Consider the following 13,907-nt stretch of genomic DNA (forward strand, 5'->3'; position numbering starts at 1 on the left):
GTGCAAAACGACTTTCATTTTGTTGCGTTTTAAACATTTCAGGGAAAACTTAAACCACAATGAGCTCATCATAGAGTTACTGTTGTAAATATAAATTTAACCTTTATTCAGATGGATTTTTTTTTTGTAATTTTTGGTCAGTCTTACAAGGAGCCACCTGGGAGGAGCTGAAAGGCCTCATGTGGCTCCAGACCCCTGTGTTAACTTAAAAAATCAGCTTCATTTGTTTATAATTTTCTTGTTATGGTAGGTATTTTGTCCCTTAATCTTTAACAGAGTAGTCTGCACATATGCACTACTTAGTGTGCAGACAGTTAAGTAAGAGTAAGTAAATGTAAGTAAAAGTTAAGTAAAAGTAAGAAGGTATGTAAATGCATTCAAATATAAGAAAAACAAAACATTGGTCTTTTAGTCCTTGTGCTTTGTTTTGGTAGGTACCAAGATGACGTCACGGAAGCGTCGATCAGTGATTGGCTGATCGGGGAACCCCAGCGACACTAGGGCGGGGTCATGTCCTGAGTGGAAGCTGCTCCGTAGAAAACAGAGCTGAGCTGGAAGCTGGTCACTCATTCATACCGACAGGCTGAGGGGGGTCTCTTCCAGTCCCGCTGCGGCTAAGCAACCCTGTGTGTGAGCACTCCCACCGTCAGCTAGCTGCTCTGTGGTGGGTGAGCTGGAAGTACCTGCCCAAAATGTGAAGCTCTGTCCGGTGTGGCGTGACCGCGAGCCAGCTGGGAATCAGACAACCCGTCGGTGGGGAAGCGGACGTGGAGGTTTATTACCCGTGGGTAAGAGCAGGGCATCACCGAAGCTGCGCGGCGAAGCTAATTTCTTACAGTGGAAAAAGCTCACTGAAGTGATACAGTGTCGTTAGTGTCGTAAAGGCGCCGAGTTTAGAGAGAGCTGCATCGCGAAAAGAGCAGACTTTGTGGACAAGGTTAGCTTAAAGCGAGCGGCTAGCTGTTGACCTTAGCCAGCTGCTGTCTGTGGTGCTGAAGCTGAGCTAACTATGCTAACAGCGAGGATGGAGCATCTAAACCAGGCTAATCTGCCTGCTTCACAGCTAGATTAATAAACAGAGGCGTCTGAGCTGTACCTAAAGGAGTGTTTTAGTCATGCTTTGAATTTAATCCACATTAAAAAATTAGAAATCTGAACTACAGCGTTATGCAAAAAGTCTTGAGTCATCCCTCGTTTCTTTCTGTGGGGTTAGCTCTTTTTGTTTCTTTATCTTTTTCAGCCCATCATCTGACCTTTTCCAGAGGAGCGTGTTTTGCCATTGTCGTTAAGTCATATAATTAAATAACCCAGGCAACAAAAAGGATGAATCAGCGTTCATCTCAGCAAAGGACCCATGTTAAATAGGACACAATTTGTTTCCATTTATCTATTTAGAATACCAAAGACAACACAGTTTGTCACATAAAACATTATTTTAGCACCAACAAGGTGAGCTATTAGCTGAAAACTTGACATAAAGTAAAATAGATGATCAAGTGAGGGACAACGCTTCATGTCAGGTCTTTGATGAAAATCTTGCTCCCCGATTTTTAAAGATGTGACTTTCAGATACTTTTTATGCCCGACACATCTCCTTTTGTCCTCCACCTCCCCAGTTTTCTTATTTTTTAAGCACAATTTTGTCACAGTCAGATACATAGTCTCTACTGAAAATGAGATCAGAAACAAATCGATGACAACTGTAAAAGATCACAAGTAAGTAGGGCTCATTTGAAGCAAAAACATAAAGAAATCGAGAATGATTTTAAACACTTAAGTAGCACTGCATGTGTAATTGCACCTTCAGTGAGGCTATAGAAATTAATCACTTCGCTGATGCAGTTTTTATTAAAAAAATGATTTCAGAGATTTTCTTTTCATGGTTTTCTACACTCGGTAGAGAAGATGCTAAAGAAAGTGACAAAAAGCTCATTTTAATCGTTACAAAAGTAGTTCCTAAGAATCTGGTTCAGCTTGAGGTTGGGATTGTTGTTGGATATTTATTGCAGTTGCAGTGATGAAGAAAATATTCAGATCGTTACCTGGGGTAAAAGGTGCAGTTCTGTATATATCATTTATTGGAATATATCCATATTGGACATCATGCACTGCATCTTATGAATTCAACGAAAATGCATGAGGAAGACTGCTCCTCTGTCTGAGTCCTTGTTGCAGTGGACGGGGGAAGCCTCTGACTGAACACACTTCATTGGTTTATTGATGTGTTGTGCACAGGATGTGTGTTGTTGTCCGGTGTGTGGAGCAGCTTTTGCAACATTTTCTGTCTCCTGTCAATTCCAGAGGCTCCAGAGGAGGCTTCAGCAGGCTTCAGAACTATTTGGCTTTTGTTGTGTTTGTTCAGTCTCTGTGAGTCTCTGGCTCTGGTGAAGTTACCCCTAACAGATCCCTGCAAAGAAAAAATTGCACTCCTTTTTTCAGATACAAAACAAGTTTTCTTAAAAAATGCAGATACCTCATAATGGCACCGAAGTGCACTAGTTGAATACTTGTATTTAGTTCCTCTTAACCGGTAATTCTGTGTGTTGTTATGTCTCAGTGTCCTCCGAAGGATCATGTGGTGGGCCTGGCCTTTCCTGCCAGCTCTGGTGCTTCTCTCAGAGCTCTCTGTGGTCAAAGTCCAGACAGCACCATGCCAAACCTGCAGAAAACTCACTGAAAGTTTCCTTAAGGTACTGCACTTACCCACCAGCTTTTGTTCCTCTGGTCTGAGCTGTGGCTTTTTTAAACTTCAGAAACGTAAAATTCCCCTCTCGAAAGGGTTTAGAGAGAACGGCGAACAAGAACTTCGGAGGAGGAAACACTGCGTGGGAGGAAGAGAAGCTGGCCAAGTACGCACGCAGGTAAGACCAGGTGTTTCGTGACTCGGGTTTTTGTCTGACTCTATCACAGACGTTTGTTTTTAGTGCCGTGAGGCAGCATAATTCTGTGATGTGGCTGCTGTTTTACACCTCTGATTATTGGCTTTTTGTTCCAGTGAGACTCGGCTCTTAGAGATAGTTGAAGCTGCTTGTGAGAAAACAGATTTTGATTGTAACCAGTTGCTGGAGCAGATCGAGGACCAAGTGGAGACCTGGTGGTTCCACAGGTACGAAATATGATAAATGTGAACCTCACTGTTTTGTTTTGAATCTGTTATTGTATATTTTTTTAACTTTATGACTGACTTTCCTTGTCTTAAAGGCAGCAGGAGGCACCAGACCTTTTTGAATGGCTCTGCATAGAGGAGCTGAGACTCTGTTGTCCACCTGGACACTTTGGACCTGAATGCAAAGGTCTGAGGAAGCACATTACCTGATGTCAGCATAGAGAATATCTTCATCTTTGTCTAATCTTTTACCGTTCTTTCAGTGTCTGATTCCCAAGTGATAATAATTGTTACGATAATTTAAAGCTTTGGTTTAAAGACAAGCGTGTGAATCCAATGCAGAGTGTCCATCTGGACCTGGAGGTGTGTGTGGAGGTCTGGGTCGATGCGAGGGGGAGGGCACTCGCCTAGGAGATGGTGAGTGCGTCTGTGATCCGGGATACTCGGGCCATCTGTGCCAGAGCTGTGCCGATGGCTACTACAGAGAGAAGAGCTCCAATGACAGCTCCGGAGCGTGCGCAGGTGCTTCACTGTCAGACAGCCGTTCCCGCCGTTGTCAAATTAACCCTCGGGTCATCAGGATTCTACCTTCTCCCTGTATTCACGGCTCTGCTCCTCTGCAGCTTGCTACCACTCCTGCAAGAAGTGCACGGGGCCGCAGGACTACAAGTGCCTGGACTGCAAACCCGGCTGGATCCTTCATGACAACAAGTGCGTGGGTGAGTGTGGCTTCAGAGGTCAAAATTTGTCACATCGTAATGATTTTGTGTCCAGTTCTGGACGGATGCGTGTTGTCTGACTTCCCCCGTGCGTCTCCTAGACATTGACGAGTGCGGTACAGAGCTGGCTCGCTGTCCCTCCAACACCTACTGTCACAACTTGGATGGGTCGTACGAATGCAGAGGTTTGATCCTTTGTTATTCCAAAGGCTTTGCGTATGTGTGTGGAGACGGCTTTAGATGTGAGAGCTTCTCGGCGTTGCTGCTTGGTCTTCACAGATTTAGTTTATTTTTCCTTGTAGAAAAAACAAAGAAACCACCAAGTATGGAAAAACATGAACCTCATAAGCTGCAGATTATTTCCCACATTGTGACACATTGTTGCAGCTTTCCGTTTCTAGTGAACAGTGTCACAACATTGGTTATTTTTCCTTTTGCATGCAGGCTGTGACCAGGCATGTGTGGGCTGTATGGGCAGTGGTCCCGCCCGCTGTAAGAAATGTGCACGTGGCTACAGACTGAAAGGAGCCAAGTGTCTTGGTAAGAAAATACTAACTTAGCTACTACATTTTCACGTCTCACTCCTCTCCCTACGGCGTTTTGAAACTGGGACCCTTTGTCTTCCCGCACAGATATAGATGAGTGTAGTGAACGTGCAATCGCGTGCCCGGGACTCAACGAGGCCTGCATCAACGAGGAGGGCTCCTTCCACTGTGACTGCGCTGACGGGTTTATCAGAAGAGACAGCATTTGTGTGGAGAATAAGCCTCCTGGTAAGAAAAAAAAATCCTTTTAGTTATTTAAAAAATAGTTCCACAGTACATCATGTTTTTTTTCCTCAAAAAAATGACTGTTATAATAAGTTTTATGATATTTTATCTGAGTTTTTTGTGAACTGTTTGCTTATAAATCATTCTTTTTACTTTTACCTTTCATACAAAGGAACTGCAGATGACACCTTTTGCATTTATATATTTTTTTCCAGTTGTTAGATAGACCGAGATAAGTGACTGAAATGTGAAATATCAAGACTAAACATTATCCAGCTTATTTAAAACATGTCAGCACAGCCTGAAAAAAACACCTTGGACAACAGCTGAGTTTAGGTTTCTTTTATGTTTGAACAAAAATGAACCAAAACAGGAAGTTAGTCCACACACGCAATCTGTGAACGTATGCGTTTCGATCAGATTTCCTAAGATGCGTCTCATTTTGGGCATTCTGGACGCTCAAATCAAGTTTCAAGGCGTTGTTAGCACCAGAAAGCTCGACTCATAAACCTGAACCCGCAGCAGTGTTGAACAGATTTAAGGTTGATGCTTGACAGAATAAGACAAAAGGACTCACTGATCCCATCAGTAGTAAGTCTTAAAGATCTGAAGACAGAAGAAGAAATCAGCTTTCGTTTCTTTTCACCCCCCCCAGTCGATCCAAACAAAGGACTGTTCGATGACATGACCGACGACGAGGTCCTTGTGCTGCAGCAGATGTTCTTCGGGGTCGTGATCTGCGTCCTCGCCACCCTCGCCGCCAAAGGCGACATGGTCTTCACGGCCATTTTCATCGGCGGAGTGGCCGCCATGGCTGGCTACTGGCTGACAGAGAAGGGGGACTACATGCTGGACGGGTTTCTGAAGGGACGTTAGACTGGCTGCGGCCGCGATCTAACAAAACAAGGGAACTGGGAGTGACAGCCAGTCGAGGTGGAAGAGACTCAGCTGGGTGGGGGTGTGGGAGGGGGGGGGGCAGGAAGCTGCCTTTTCAGTGCCGGCCTTGCAGGGATCTCCTTGCGATTGTAGAGTTGTTTTAAAAGAATTTGGCTCGTTTACGTTAATGAATAGAATTATGCAAGAAAAAGGGAGAACTGGAAGATTAAGGCGACGTGATTCTTTAAGAAGAATCAGAAAGCAGTACTGCACTGATATGAAGGAGCCGAACTTCGTTTGTTCCCCTGACTTTGTTGGGAACACAGGTGACATGAAGACCCCAGCTGGCATTTATTATCAAATTCTAACATGCATCTGGATGTCAAGAAAAGATGTTTTCTTCTGCACAGTGGAAACCTTCAGTCATCCATACGTTTTGTTTTTTTTTAACCATGTCAGTGACATAAAGCTGAGATTTTCTCCTCATTTCAGACAGGAAGTGGGGTTTTTGACCGTGTCAGGGTACATTTCAGGTTCTAGCTGTGGGCATGTGATTCACAACGATCCCAAATCAAGTTCTGGGACGATTATTTATTTCCACAGAATGACTCTTTACCTCCTCCTACTTGAATGTGTTTTATTTATTTTTTTCCAGTGATGACGCATGATGATAATATTTCAAATGAAAGGTAATGCACTGTTTTAATTTATTGTTTACTTTTAGCATGAAAGGCTTCACTTTTTTAACCGGCGGATCACTATTTTTAATGCTTATTGAGGGATTCAGCTGTAATCTAGATTGTCTTTTTTTTTTTTTTCTGAAAGGCATTATTTATGTTTGTGAATGTTTATCATATTTTGTTGTTTATCCTTGTTTCCGTATGCATTATTGGCACAGACTTTTAGTTGTTCTAACAAACAGAGTCATCACATTATAGCCATCCATCTTATTATTTTTTCCCCCATATCATGGTGTGAAATCATCCTCCAAAGTTTGCTTTGAAATAAACTACATTTACCACTCTTTATATGGTTTTTAACGTCATTTTTTAAGCTCACATTCTGATGGACTTGCAGAGAAGTCTGTGATGGTAACGACTATCCACATTTATACTAAAAGTGCTCAGAAAATGCTGGTCTTCGGCTAGTTTAACATTCATTTAAAATTCTTTTCAAGCTTCTTTATTACCTAATAATGTGTCTGTTATGCTAAATGTTTAATGTCAGGGTAGAAGTGGGAAATTTGAAGCGGCTTTCAGGTCTCCTTTGTGATTTTAACACTTCCTGTTTGTAATGAGAGCCGGCTCTTTCCGTCGCACATACAGATATCGTTTTAGAACCACTTGAACCGCATAGATCCGATCAGCTGGGCATTGTCTCGCTCTTACTCCGTGCGAGAGGCCCGTATCGTCAATTCGGACTTCGCTAAGAGGCCCAGACTGTTTCAGCGTTCCACTCCAGTTAATGGGTTTGAGGCGCAGCAGCTCTCTCTCCCTCTGGGCCTCCTGGGAACGTGTTAGCGCTCCGGTCCTCCAGCTCCTGCTCCATTAGCTATGCACATAAGAGAAAAAAAAAGCACACAAACAACCGAGAAGGGACAAGGTAAACCGCAGCAGCTCTCTTTCTTGCAGCTTGGGAGCATGGTTCAGGACACAATAAGCTGTAATGCTGAATGCATTAGTGTATGAGGGCCAGTCCTCCTCTCTGTCGTTGCTTTGCTGTGCTGAATCTTCTCCCTGTTACTGAACAGGGCAAGGTGGTGGACCTCTCAGCTTCAGCTCTGCACTCTCCTCCTCCATCTGACTCTTTGACTGCTCTTGTGTTGCCTTCCTGCAAAGACAAAAAATACTATTTTTTTTCCTCTTTGTCACTAAAACGATGCATAAAGCCTCAACAGATCAGGATATGAAGCTGAGGTTTAGTCCCAAAAAAAGGTTTTCTCCACACCTGACACGTAAATCCTCACAACACATCAACGGCTTTAATCTGAACTCTTAAAAGAAAGGGCAAAAATTGTCCTTTCATGCCAGACTTGTAAACTAAAATCATCTTATGATGGGAAATGATGGCGCTGTAGTCGTTCTGGTCAAATGTTGAAAATAATATTATGAACAGTCTCATGCACAGAGTGTGTGTTGTGAATGACCATCAAACTTTAGCTCAATATCTTTAAAACTGGCTGTGTTGTAGCTATTTTTATGTTGTCTGGCAGCTCTATATGTTAATCAGTTGTAGGGTAATCAGGTTAATCTAAAGGTTACTCAGCCAGAGATTATTTTCTGCACATTGCATTAATATACGTCCATAACAAGTAATGGACAGTAAGATTGTTGAGCTGTTCCAACCTGTGATGTTCTCTTCTGTGCACGATCAGCGCCCTCTGGTGGTTCAGGGGCCAGAGTTGGGCGCCAAGGGCTCAGTCAGCATACTTATAAAACCAAAACAAACAACTACAAATAAAAGAAATCAAAATCTTTTTTTTCCCCCTACGTAGTCTCATCTCGTTGTTGGAGATGTTGTCTTCGAGCTCTAAACTCTCGGTATATCATCTTAAAGCTACAGTCCACTTTGGAATAAATCAAGTCTAAACGCGAAACAAAATCCCTCGGATCTGCAAAGGCACTGGTTATAGATTAAACCCTGACAAGTGCTTTCACTCTGTTATGCAGCGGCAACGGTCGCCTTGGGAATCAGGTTACCCCACCTCCCCCCCACCTCCTCCAATAAAAGGAAAGCTGCTGCACTGAGTGGCCATGCATCAGTGGCTTTTAAAAGGAAAGCTCATTAGCCTGTGACAACGGACAAACCAGCTACAGATAGTTCATTTCCAGACGTTGTGCTCCAACGAGACAGAAGAATGACAGAACGACGCGCTCGCAAATTACTCCAACTTTTAAACCACTTGGAACATTTTATTGAACAGGAAGTAAAACATCCTAAACGAGGAGCCACCTTTAAAACATCACTGCATAATTTCGAAGAAACTTCGAGTTTAAAAACGACAAATTCATCATTATCCTGACGCACCACAGTTAGATAGCCTCAGAGCTTATGATACGGCTGATTTTTCATGCTTCATAATCAGAGATAAAATCCTCCCTGGACTGGTCAGACTCCCAGGGTTTCGTGGTTCTCCCACAGCCAGGCGTGATACTTGTTTAACATGTGATCATCAGGTTTCACCTTCAACATCAAAATAAGAACAACATGTCAGATTTAGCTTCAGTTCAACAGGAAAAAAAAAAGATTTAATCCCTGGTAAACAGTGAAAAGTCACCTGTCTCCACTCGTCGACACAGAAGATCCTGTAGGAGTCGTTGCCGTATTTGCCGATGCCGTGCAGCTCGATGGGGTAACGCCACTGTTTGTTGAGATATTCGTCTGAACAGGAGGAAAAGAGAGATGACGTTTGCTCCCGCCACTGATGCAGATGAATTCTGACGAATAACATATTAAGCCTAGCATCCCTTGAAGGAATGCATATCATCCGCCGCCTGAAGGGATGGAGTCGAGGCCGTTTTGGTCGAACCTTGAAAACAACTTTATACGTAATCTTCTCCATCTCGCAAGATGGATTAGTGCTCGTAATGCGTCAAGGATGGTTCTCAGCTACTACCACACCAAATATTAGCTCAATATCTGTAAACCTGACAGAGTTAGAGTCATTTTTGCGTTAGCTCGTATCGATGAGCTCTGGCAGCCATCTTGAATTAGGCTGACTTCAAACATTAATGAGTTTTAGATGTACATCCAGTGCTTACATTCTGAGAGTTTCAATAAAATCTGTCCACTTGTTCATGAGATATTTTGCTAACAGACTGACAGAGTTGACTCCAACAGTTAATTGCAAAGCTTTGAAAACAGTTCTTGAACGATCAGTAAGCACTCAGCGTATGTGTTGGGGAGGAATCTCGGCGACTGCCACAACAAATTTGAGCTCAGTCTCTGTGAAAACGACAGAGTTCTAGTCATTTCTGTGTTTGCTAAGGTCGCTCAGCTGTGGCGGCCATCTTGAACCGGATTGAGTCCAAAAGTTAACCAGTCGTCGATGTTCATCCAGTGATTACATTGCAAAAGTCTCACTAAAATCTGTCCGGTGGTTCACAAGATATTTTGCTAACACTCACACAAACAGAGGCGGCGGGCGACAACAGTCTCTCCAGCATTCAAAACTGGACGCCGTAATCCGGTAACACACAAACGTATTCACCTGAGAAGCGGATGATGGTTTTGGCTCGCAGCTCATACAGGCCGAGGGGCTTCATGAGTTCAGACATGGGCTTCCAGTCGGCCTCCCTGGCCACCTCCGCAGACCGGTACCGCTCAAAGAACCGCCACAGCACTGGAATGGCCATCCTACCTGCACGAAAGGTTCGCCGCCGGTTTTATAAGCGACGCCCGGAGGACTGGAATGTGTTTTCCGCGGGATCCTACCGCTTGTCTTGTTCAGGAAAATGGTGGCCACCAGGAGCTTCCAGGGGTCATGGAAAAGGGTTTCCTGCACCAGGTTGAAGGGAGAGCGAGGGGGTGTCCACTTCCTGAAGGCTTTCCTTCTGGGTGGGCTGAGACCTGAGCGGACACAGCAAACACATCTGTCTGAAACCACACGCAACCGTTGCATTTTCTCAGACACTGGCATGTGTAGGATGTGCACATTTCTGATACCAAAATGAACTTTACCATCCTTGAGGGGTTTCCGGCTGAAATAAGGGCTCGTTCTCCTTTTGTTTTCCAACCTCTTGGACTCTATAAACAGAAGGCACCTATTCACAAAGGTTTTCTAATACGCAACGTAAACGTAAATCTTGGTTAGACAATTTGAAACTTTAACAGACACGAGCACTAAAACAAAAAAAAAAAAAAAAGAGGATTTTTAAAGGTTTCTTTATTAGTCAGATTTATAGTATTTATTATGGAGCGACGATCGCTCGGTAGTCATCTGACTGATCTTTGTTTTGGGTGTGTGAGCCGACGGGTGACATGCATTTAAGTCTGCAGGTAATAAATTAACATATGAGCATCCTCCTCTCCCTCTCACCTCATCGGTGAAAGCCGTACCTGCGTCTACGCATTTCAGCAGGAGACTAACCTGGACTGCAGTCCAGTTATTCAGAATAAGGTCTGGCACTGTCCTGCTGAAAGGACATTTTCCCAGCACATATATAATACCTTCAGCCATAAACACGTCATCCATGACATGAGCACCTCTGTCCCATTAAAGATGTGGGCTTCTGCACCTTTCGCCGATTACATCCTGAGTTCTCGCCGTTCAGGACCTCACATCTGTTTTCCCTCCAGAGGAAGCTGCAACACGAACTCACGGCTGTCGGCCCCACACCCCACCGTAGACGAGCGCGTTGCCCACAGTACTCAGCCCGCGTTTCTCGTCCGCAGAGTTGATTTACGGCTCGCTTCTTGCGTGATGGATGGCGTAAACGGTCGGCGCCTTCGTACGCTCCTTTCACCTTGCTTAGGTGCGACAAAGTGCTTAACAGATTTACTGATTGGGAGCGCAGCCAGTTTACTCCAGTGCTGCACTTTGTGGCAAACGATGTCTCTGGGAGCAGCGGCAGCGGCTCCCAGAGACTGTCCTGACTGTCCTGAATGATTTCTGAGCCCCTGGCTTTATTTACTGCACGGCCCGGACCATTTTTATACAGCGCTGCTTAAAGGCGTAAAGGTCAAACATATATAAATCCAATTACAATTCTGACCTTCACGCATTCCCGATCTTTCCAGCCTCCGTGCGCGGTACAGCTGCCGCAATAATAAGCGCTACAGATGTCAAAAAGAAAAAAAAACCTTGTTTTGTTTCATTTTTATTTTGCTTTGAAAAATATTATATTTGACTGGCTGCTCAAAGAGGTGAGCCGTTACGCATGTTTGCTTGGAAAGAGTCCAAAGTGCAATTTGTAGGACCTGCTTCTGAAGCCAAAATTGACAGAATACAGAAGTTAGAGTCCTGTTTTGACCTCAGTATTAGACTAATATGTTTTTTGACAGATCTGTGCTTCCTCAGACTCCTGAAACTCCTCTATTTTCCCCAGATCTCCTGCTCAGAATATGTGTTGGGGATGACTCTCAGCTACTACCACCTCAAATTTTAGCGCAATATCTGTCAAATTGACAGGTTTGTAGCCATTTTTGTGCTTTCTAAAGTCTGTTAGCTGTGACGACCATCTTGAATTGAGGTGTCTCCAAAAGTTAATCGGCTGCAGACGTCCATCCAGAAATTATTTCCTGAAAGTTTCATTAAAACTAATCCAGTGGTTCATGAGATATTTTGGTAACAGACACACACGCACACAGACTATATATATATTTCAAAGGTGGTGTTAATCATCTATTAATAGCTGGAAAATCTGAGCGCTACTTGAACACAGAGGGACTTGGAATGTAATATAAAACTGTGCTGCATTTAGGCGCAGTAGGAAAGCTCAAAACTAACTGAAATAAACACAATACATTAAAAAAACACAAAAACTTTTTAATCTGTCAGGCGGTGTGGATAAGACTTACTATTCTGGGATTCTCTTACTGGTTTGCAGCTCCCAGCATAGCTGTCAGGTAACAACACCTCCTCCTCCTCCTTCTCCTTCTCCTCCTCCCTGTGACTGTCAGCATCCTCCGTCACTTCAGAATTAGACTTGTTGTCACCTTCGCTGTGAATCTGTGGAACATCTGTGTCCGACGCGTTCCCACCTTCATTCTCGCTCTCAGCGGCGGCACCCAGAGCCGGGACCGAAGGCTGCGAGTCTGCCTGTGCGTCTCTCTGAACGAGGAAAGTGTCTTGTCGGTGACTGGAGGGAGCCAGCCTGAGGAGCTTGGCCCTCAGCAGCCCCACCCTCTGACGACGGCTCCTCCGCACATCCTCTGCTGAACCAGCTGCTGCAGCTGGCGAACAGCTCCCGTCACTTTTGTCCTCGCAAACTTGTAGTCTGCACGTAGTCACATCTGGCACATGATCACTGGTGTTGAAAGCCTCCTCCTCAGCCCTCACTTGTTTGGTTTTAGCACGGTTCCTCTTAGGTTTGTTTGGGGCAGATAGCAGCTTTTCGCACGTCTTCTCCTGCTGTCCGTCTCCTGCTTGCTTTCTCCTCCGTCTCCTCTGGCTCTCCTGTGAACGGTGGGTCCGGGAGCTGCTAGTGCACTCGTCTTTGGGTGGGGCGAAATCAAAGAGGTTTATGTCCAAGTTCTCTTCGCCACTTTTTAAGAGAAAGGCATGCAGGGAAGATCTCGATCGAAACCTCTGCCCTGTGGGACTGACACAGCAGAAAAGAAAATCTGTGAGGCACTGATGTTCTGTTCGTATCGCCCGCCGCCCGAAAACAATACCCATGTCCGTTTGTCTGTGGCCGTTAGCAAAATATCTCATGAACGACTGGACGGACTTTAATGAGACTTTTAGAAAGTAATTGCTGGGTGTACATCTACAACTAGTTCAAGATGGCTACCAAAAGAACAGCTATAACTCAGCCAATTTTGCAGATATTAAGCTAAAATTTGGTGTGGTAGTAGCTGAGCGTCAAACCTAACACATTCTCAGAGCACTACACATCGTATGTTATTTTTGCTCAGAAATTTGGCATTAACTGCTGGCGTCAACTCTGTCTGTCTGTTAGCAAATCGCCAAATGCCAACACAAAGAATGATTTTAACTCTGTCAGTCTGACAGATGTTGAGCTCAGACTTGGCGTGGTAGTAGCTCAGAGTCATTCAAGCACTACCAGATAAGTCAGTCTTTATAAGACGAGGTGAATCTAAAGGTCTGGCACGAAATGCGGCGGGCGACATGCATCCCCTCAAGGAATGCTTTGATTAATATGTGTCAACAGAGTTGAGAAGAAAGCTTATTTACCTTGTTATGTACACATCCAATCGTCCTGCTGTCTTGCCTGCTTTTCGCTGCCTCACCTCTCTCATCCACCCATGGGGCATCGAAGTGTCCCGCAGCTCTTTGGGACTTTGGACACTCATGTCTTCGCAGGTCTCCAGCTCATTTTCACAGCTAGGATGGCCTTTGACTGGTGTAGTTCAGTTCAGCTGTGGACAAAGTTTTGTTTTTTTGCAACCTAAAGTAACAACAGACATAGGGCACCACATGACAGCAAACCGAACTGGCAGCAAAGCAAAAAAAATACCGACTAAAATGAACGTAGTGATTCTGATACGGAGCTCATTTGTTTCCTGATGTCAACATCGGAGCGGAACTCCGCTCCTTCTGTCCGCCGGAAGTGGGTTCGCTCCTTTTGTTCACCCGTGTTAGAGCGGTGCTCTCGATCGGCGAGGGGGAGGAGTTTATTTCTTAAATGTTGAAAATAACATTGGGTCATCTGTCAGAGTGATCAAATTCTTTATTGTATAATTAAGAGCTGACAACATAGATGTGCAGTAGAGAAATGATAATAATAAACAAAACACAAATTACCTGTACAA

At 44.3% G+C, this 13,907-nt stretch overlaps 2 protein-coding genes across 3 annotated transcripts; one reads left to right on the forward strand and one right to left on the reverse strand.

The window, feature by feature from the left end:
- Window positions 1-514: 514 nt before the first annotated feature.
- LOC108232142 (protein disulfide isomerase Creld1) lies at window positions 515-6,499 on the forward strand. 2 transcript variants are annotated; one of them, XM_037977163.1, is made up of 11 exons: window positions 515-784; window positions 2,558-2,690; window positions 2,779-2,861; window positions 2,996-3,106; window positions 3,202-3,293; window positions 3,449-3,628; window positions 3,730-3,825; window positions 3,927-4,010; window positions 4,270-4,365; window positions 4,458-4,598; window positions 5,251-6,499. In XM_037977163.1, the coding sequence occupies exons 2-11, from the start codon at window positions 2,574-2,576 to the stop codon at window positions 5,469-5,471; spliced, it is 1,221 nt and encodes a 406-aa protein (XP_037833091.1). In that variant the 5' UTR covers window positions 515-784; window positions 2,558-2,573; the 3' UTR covers window positions 5,472-6,499. The 2 variants fall into 2 exon arrangements, with proteins under 2 accessions (XP_037833091.1, XP_017265236.1); XM_017409747.2 differs by having other exon boundaries at window positions 516-788.
- mbd4 (methyl-CpG binding domain protein 4) lies at window positions 6,276-13,688 on the reverse strand. The gene is made up of 7 exons (XM_017409746.3): window positions 13,330-13,688; window positions 11,991-12,733; window positions 10,152-10,217; window positions 9,906-10,040; window positions 9,682-9,831; window positions 8,749-8,852; window positions 6,276-8,654 (listed from the first exon to the last, which is right to left on the reverse strand). Exons 1-7 carry the CDS (start codon window positions 13,446-13,448, stop codon window positions 8,580-8,582), a joined length of 1,392 nt encoding a protein of 463 aa, XP_017265235.1. The 5' UTR covers window positions 13,449-13,688; the 3' UTR covers window positions 6,276-8,579.
- Between the last annotated feature and the right edge of the window lie 219 nt (window positions 13,689-13,907).

Source organism: Kryptolebias marmoratus, linkage group LG8, assembly GCF_001649575.2.
Source record: "Kryptolebias marmoratus isolate JLee-2015 linkage group LG8, ASM164957v2, whole genome shotgun sequence".
Classification (NCBI taxonomy): domain Eukaryota; kingdom Metazoa; phylum Chordata; class Actinopteri; order Cyprinodontiformes; family Rivulidae; genus Kryptolebias; species Kryptolebias marmoratus.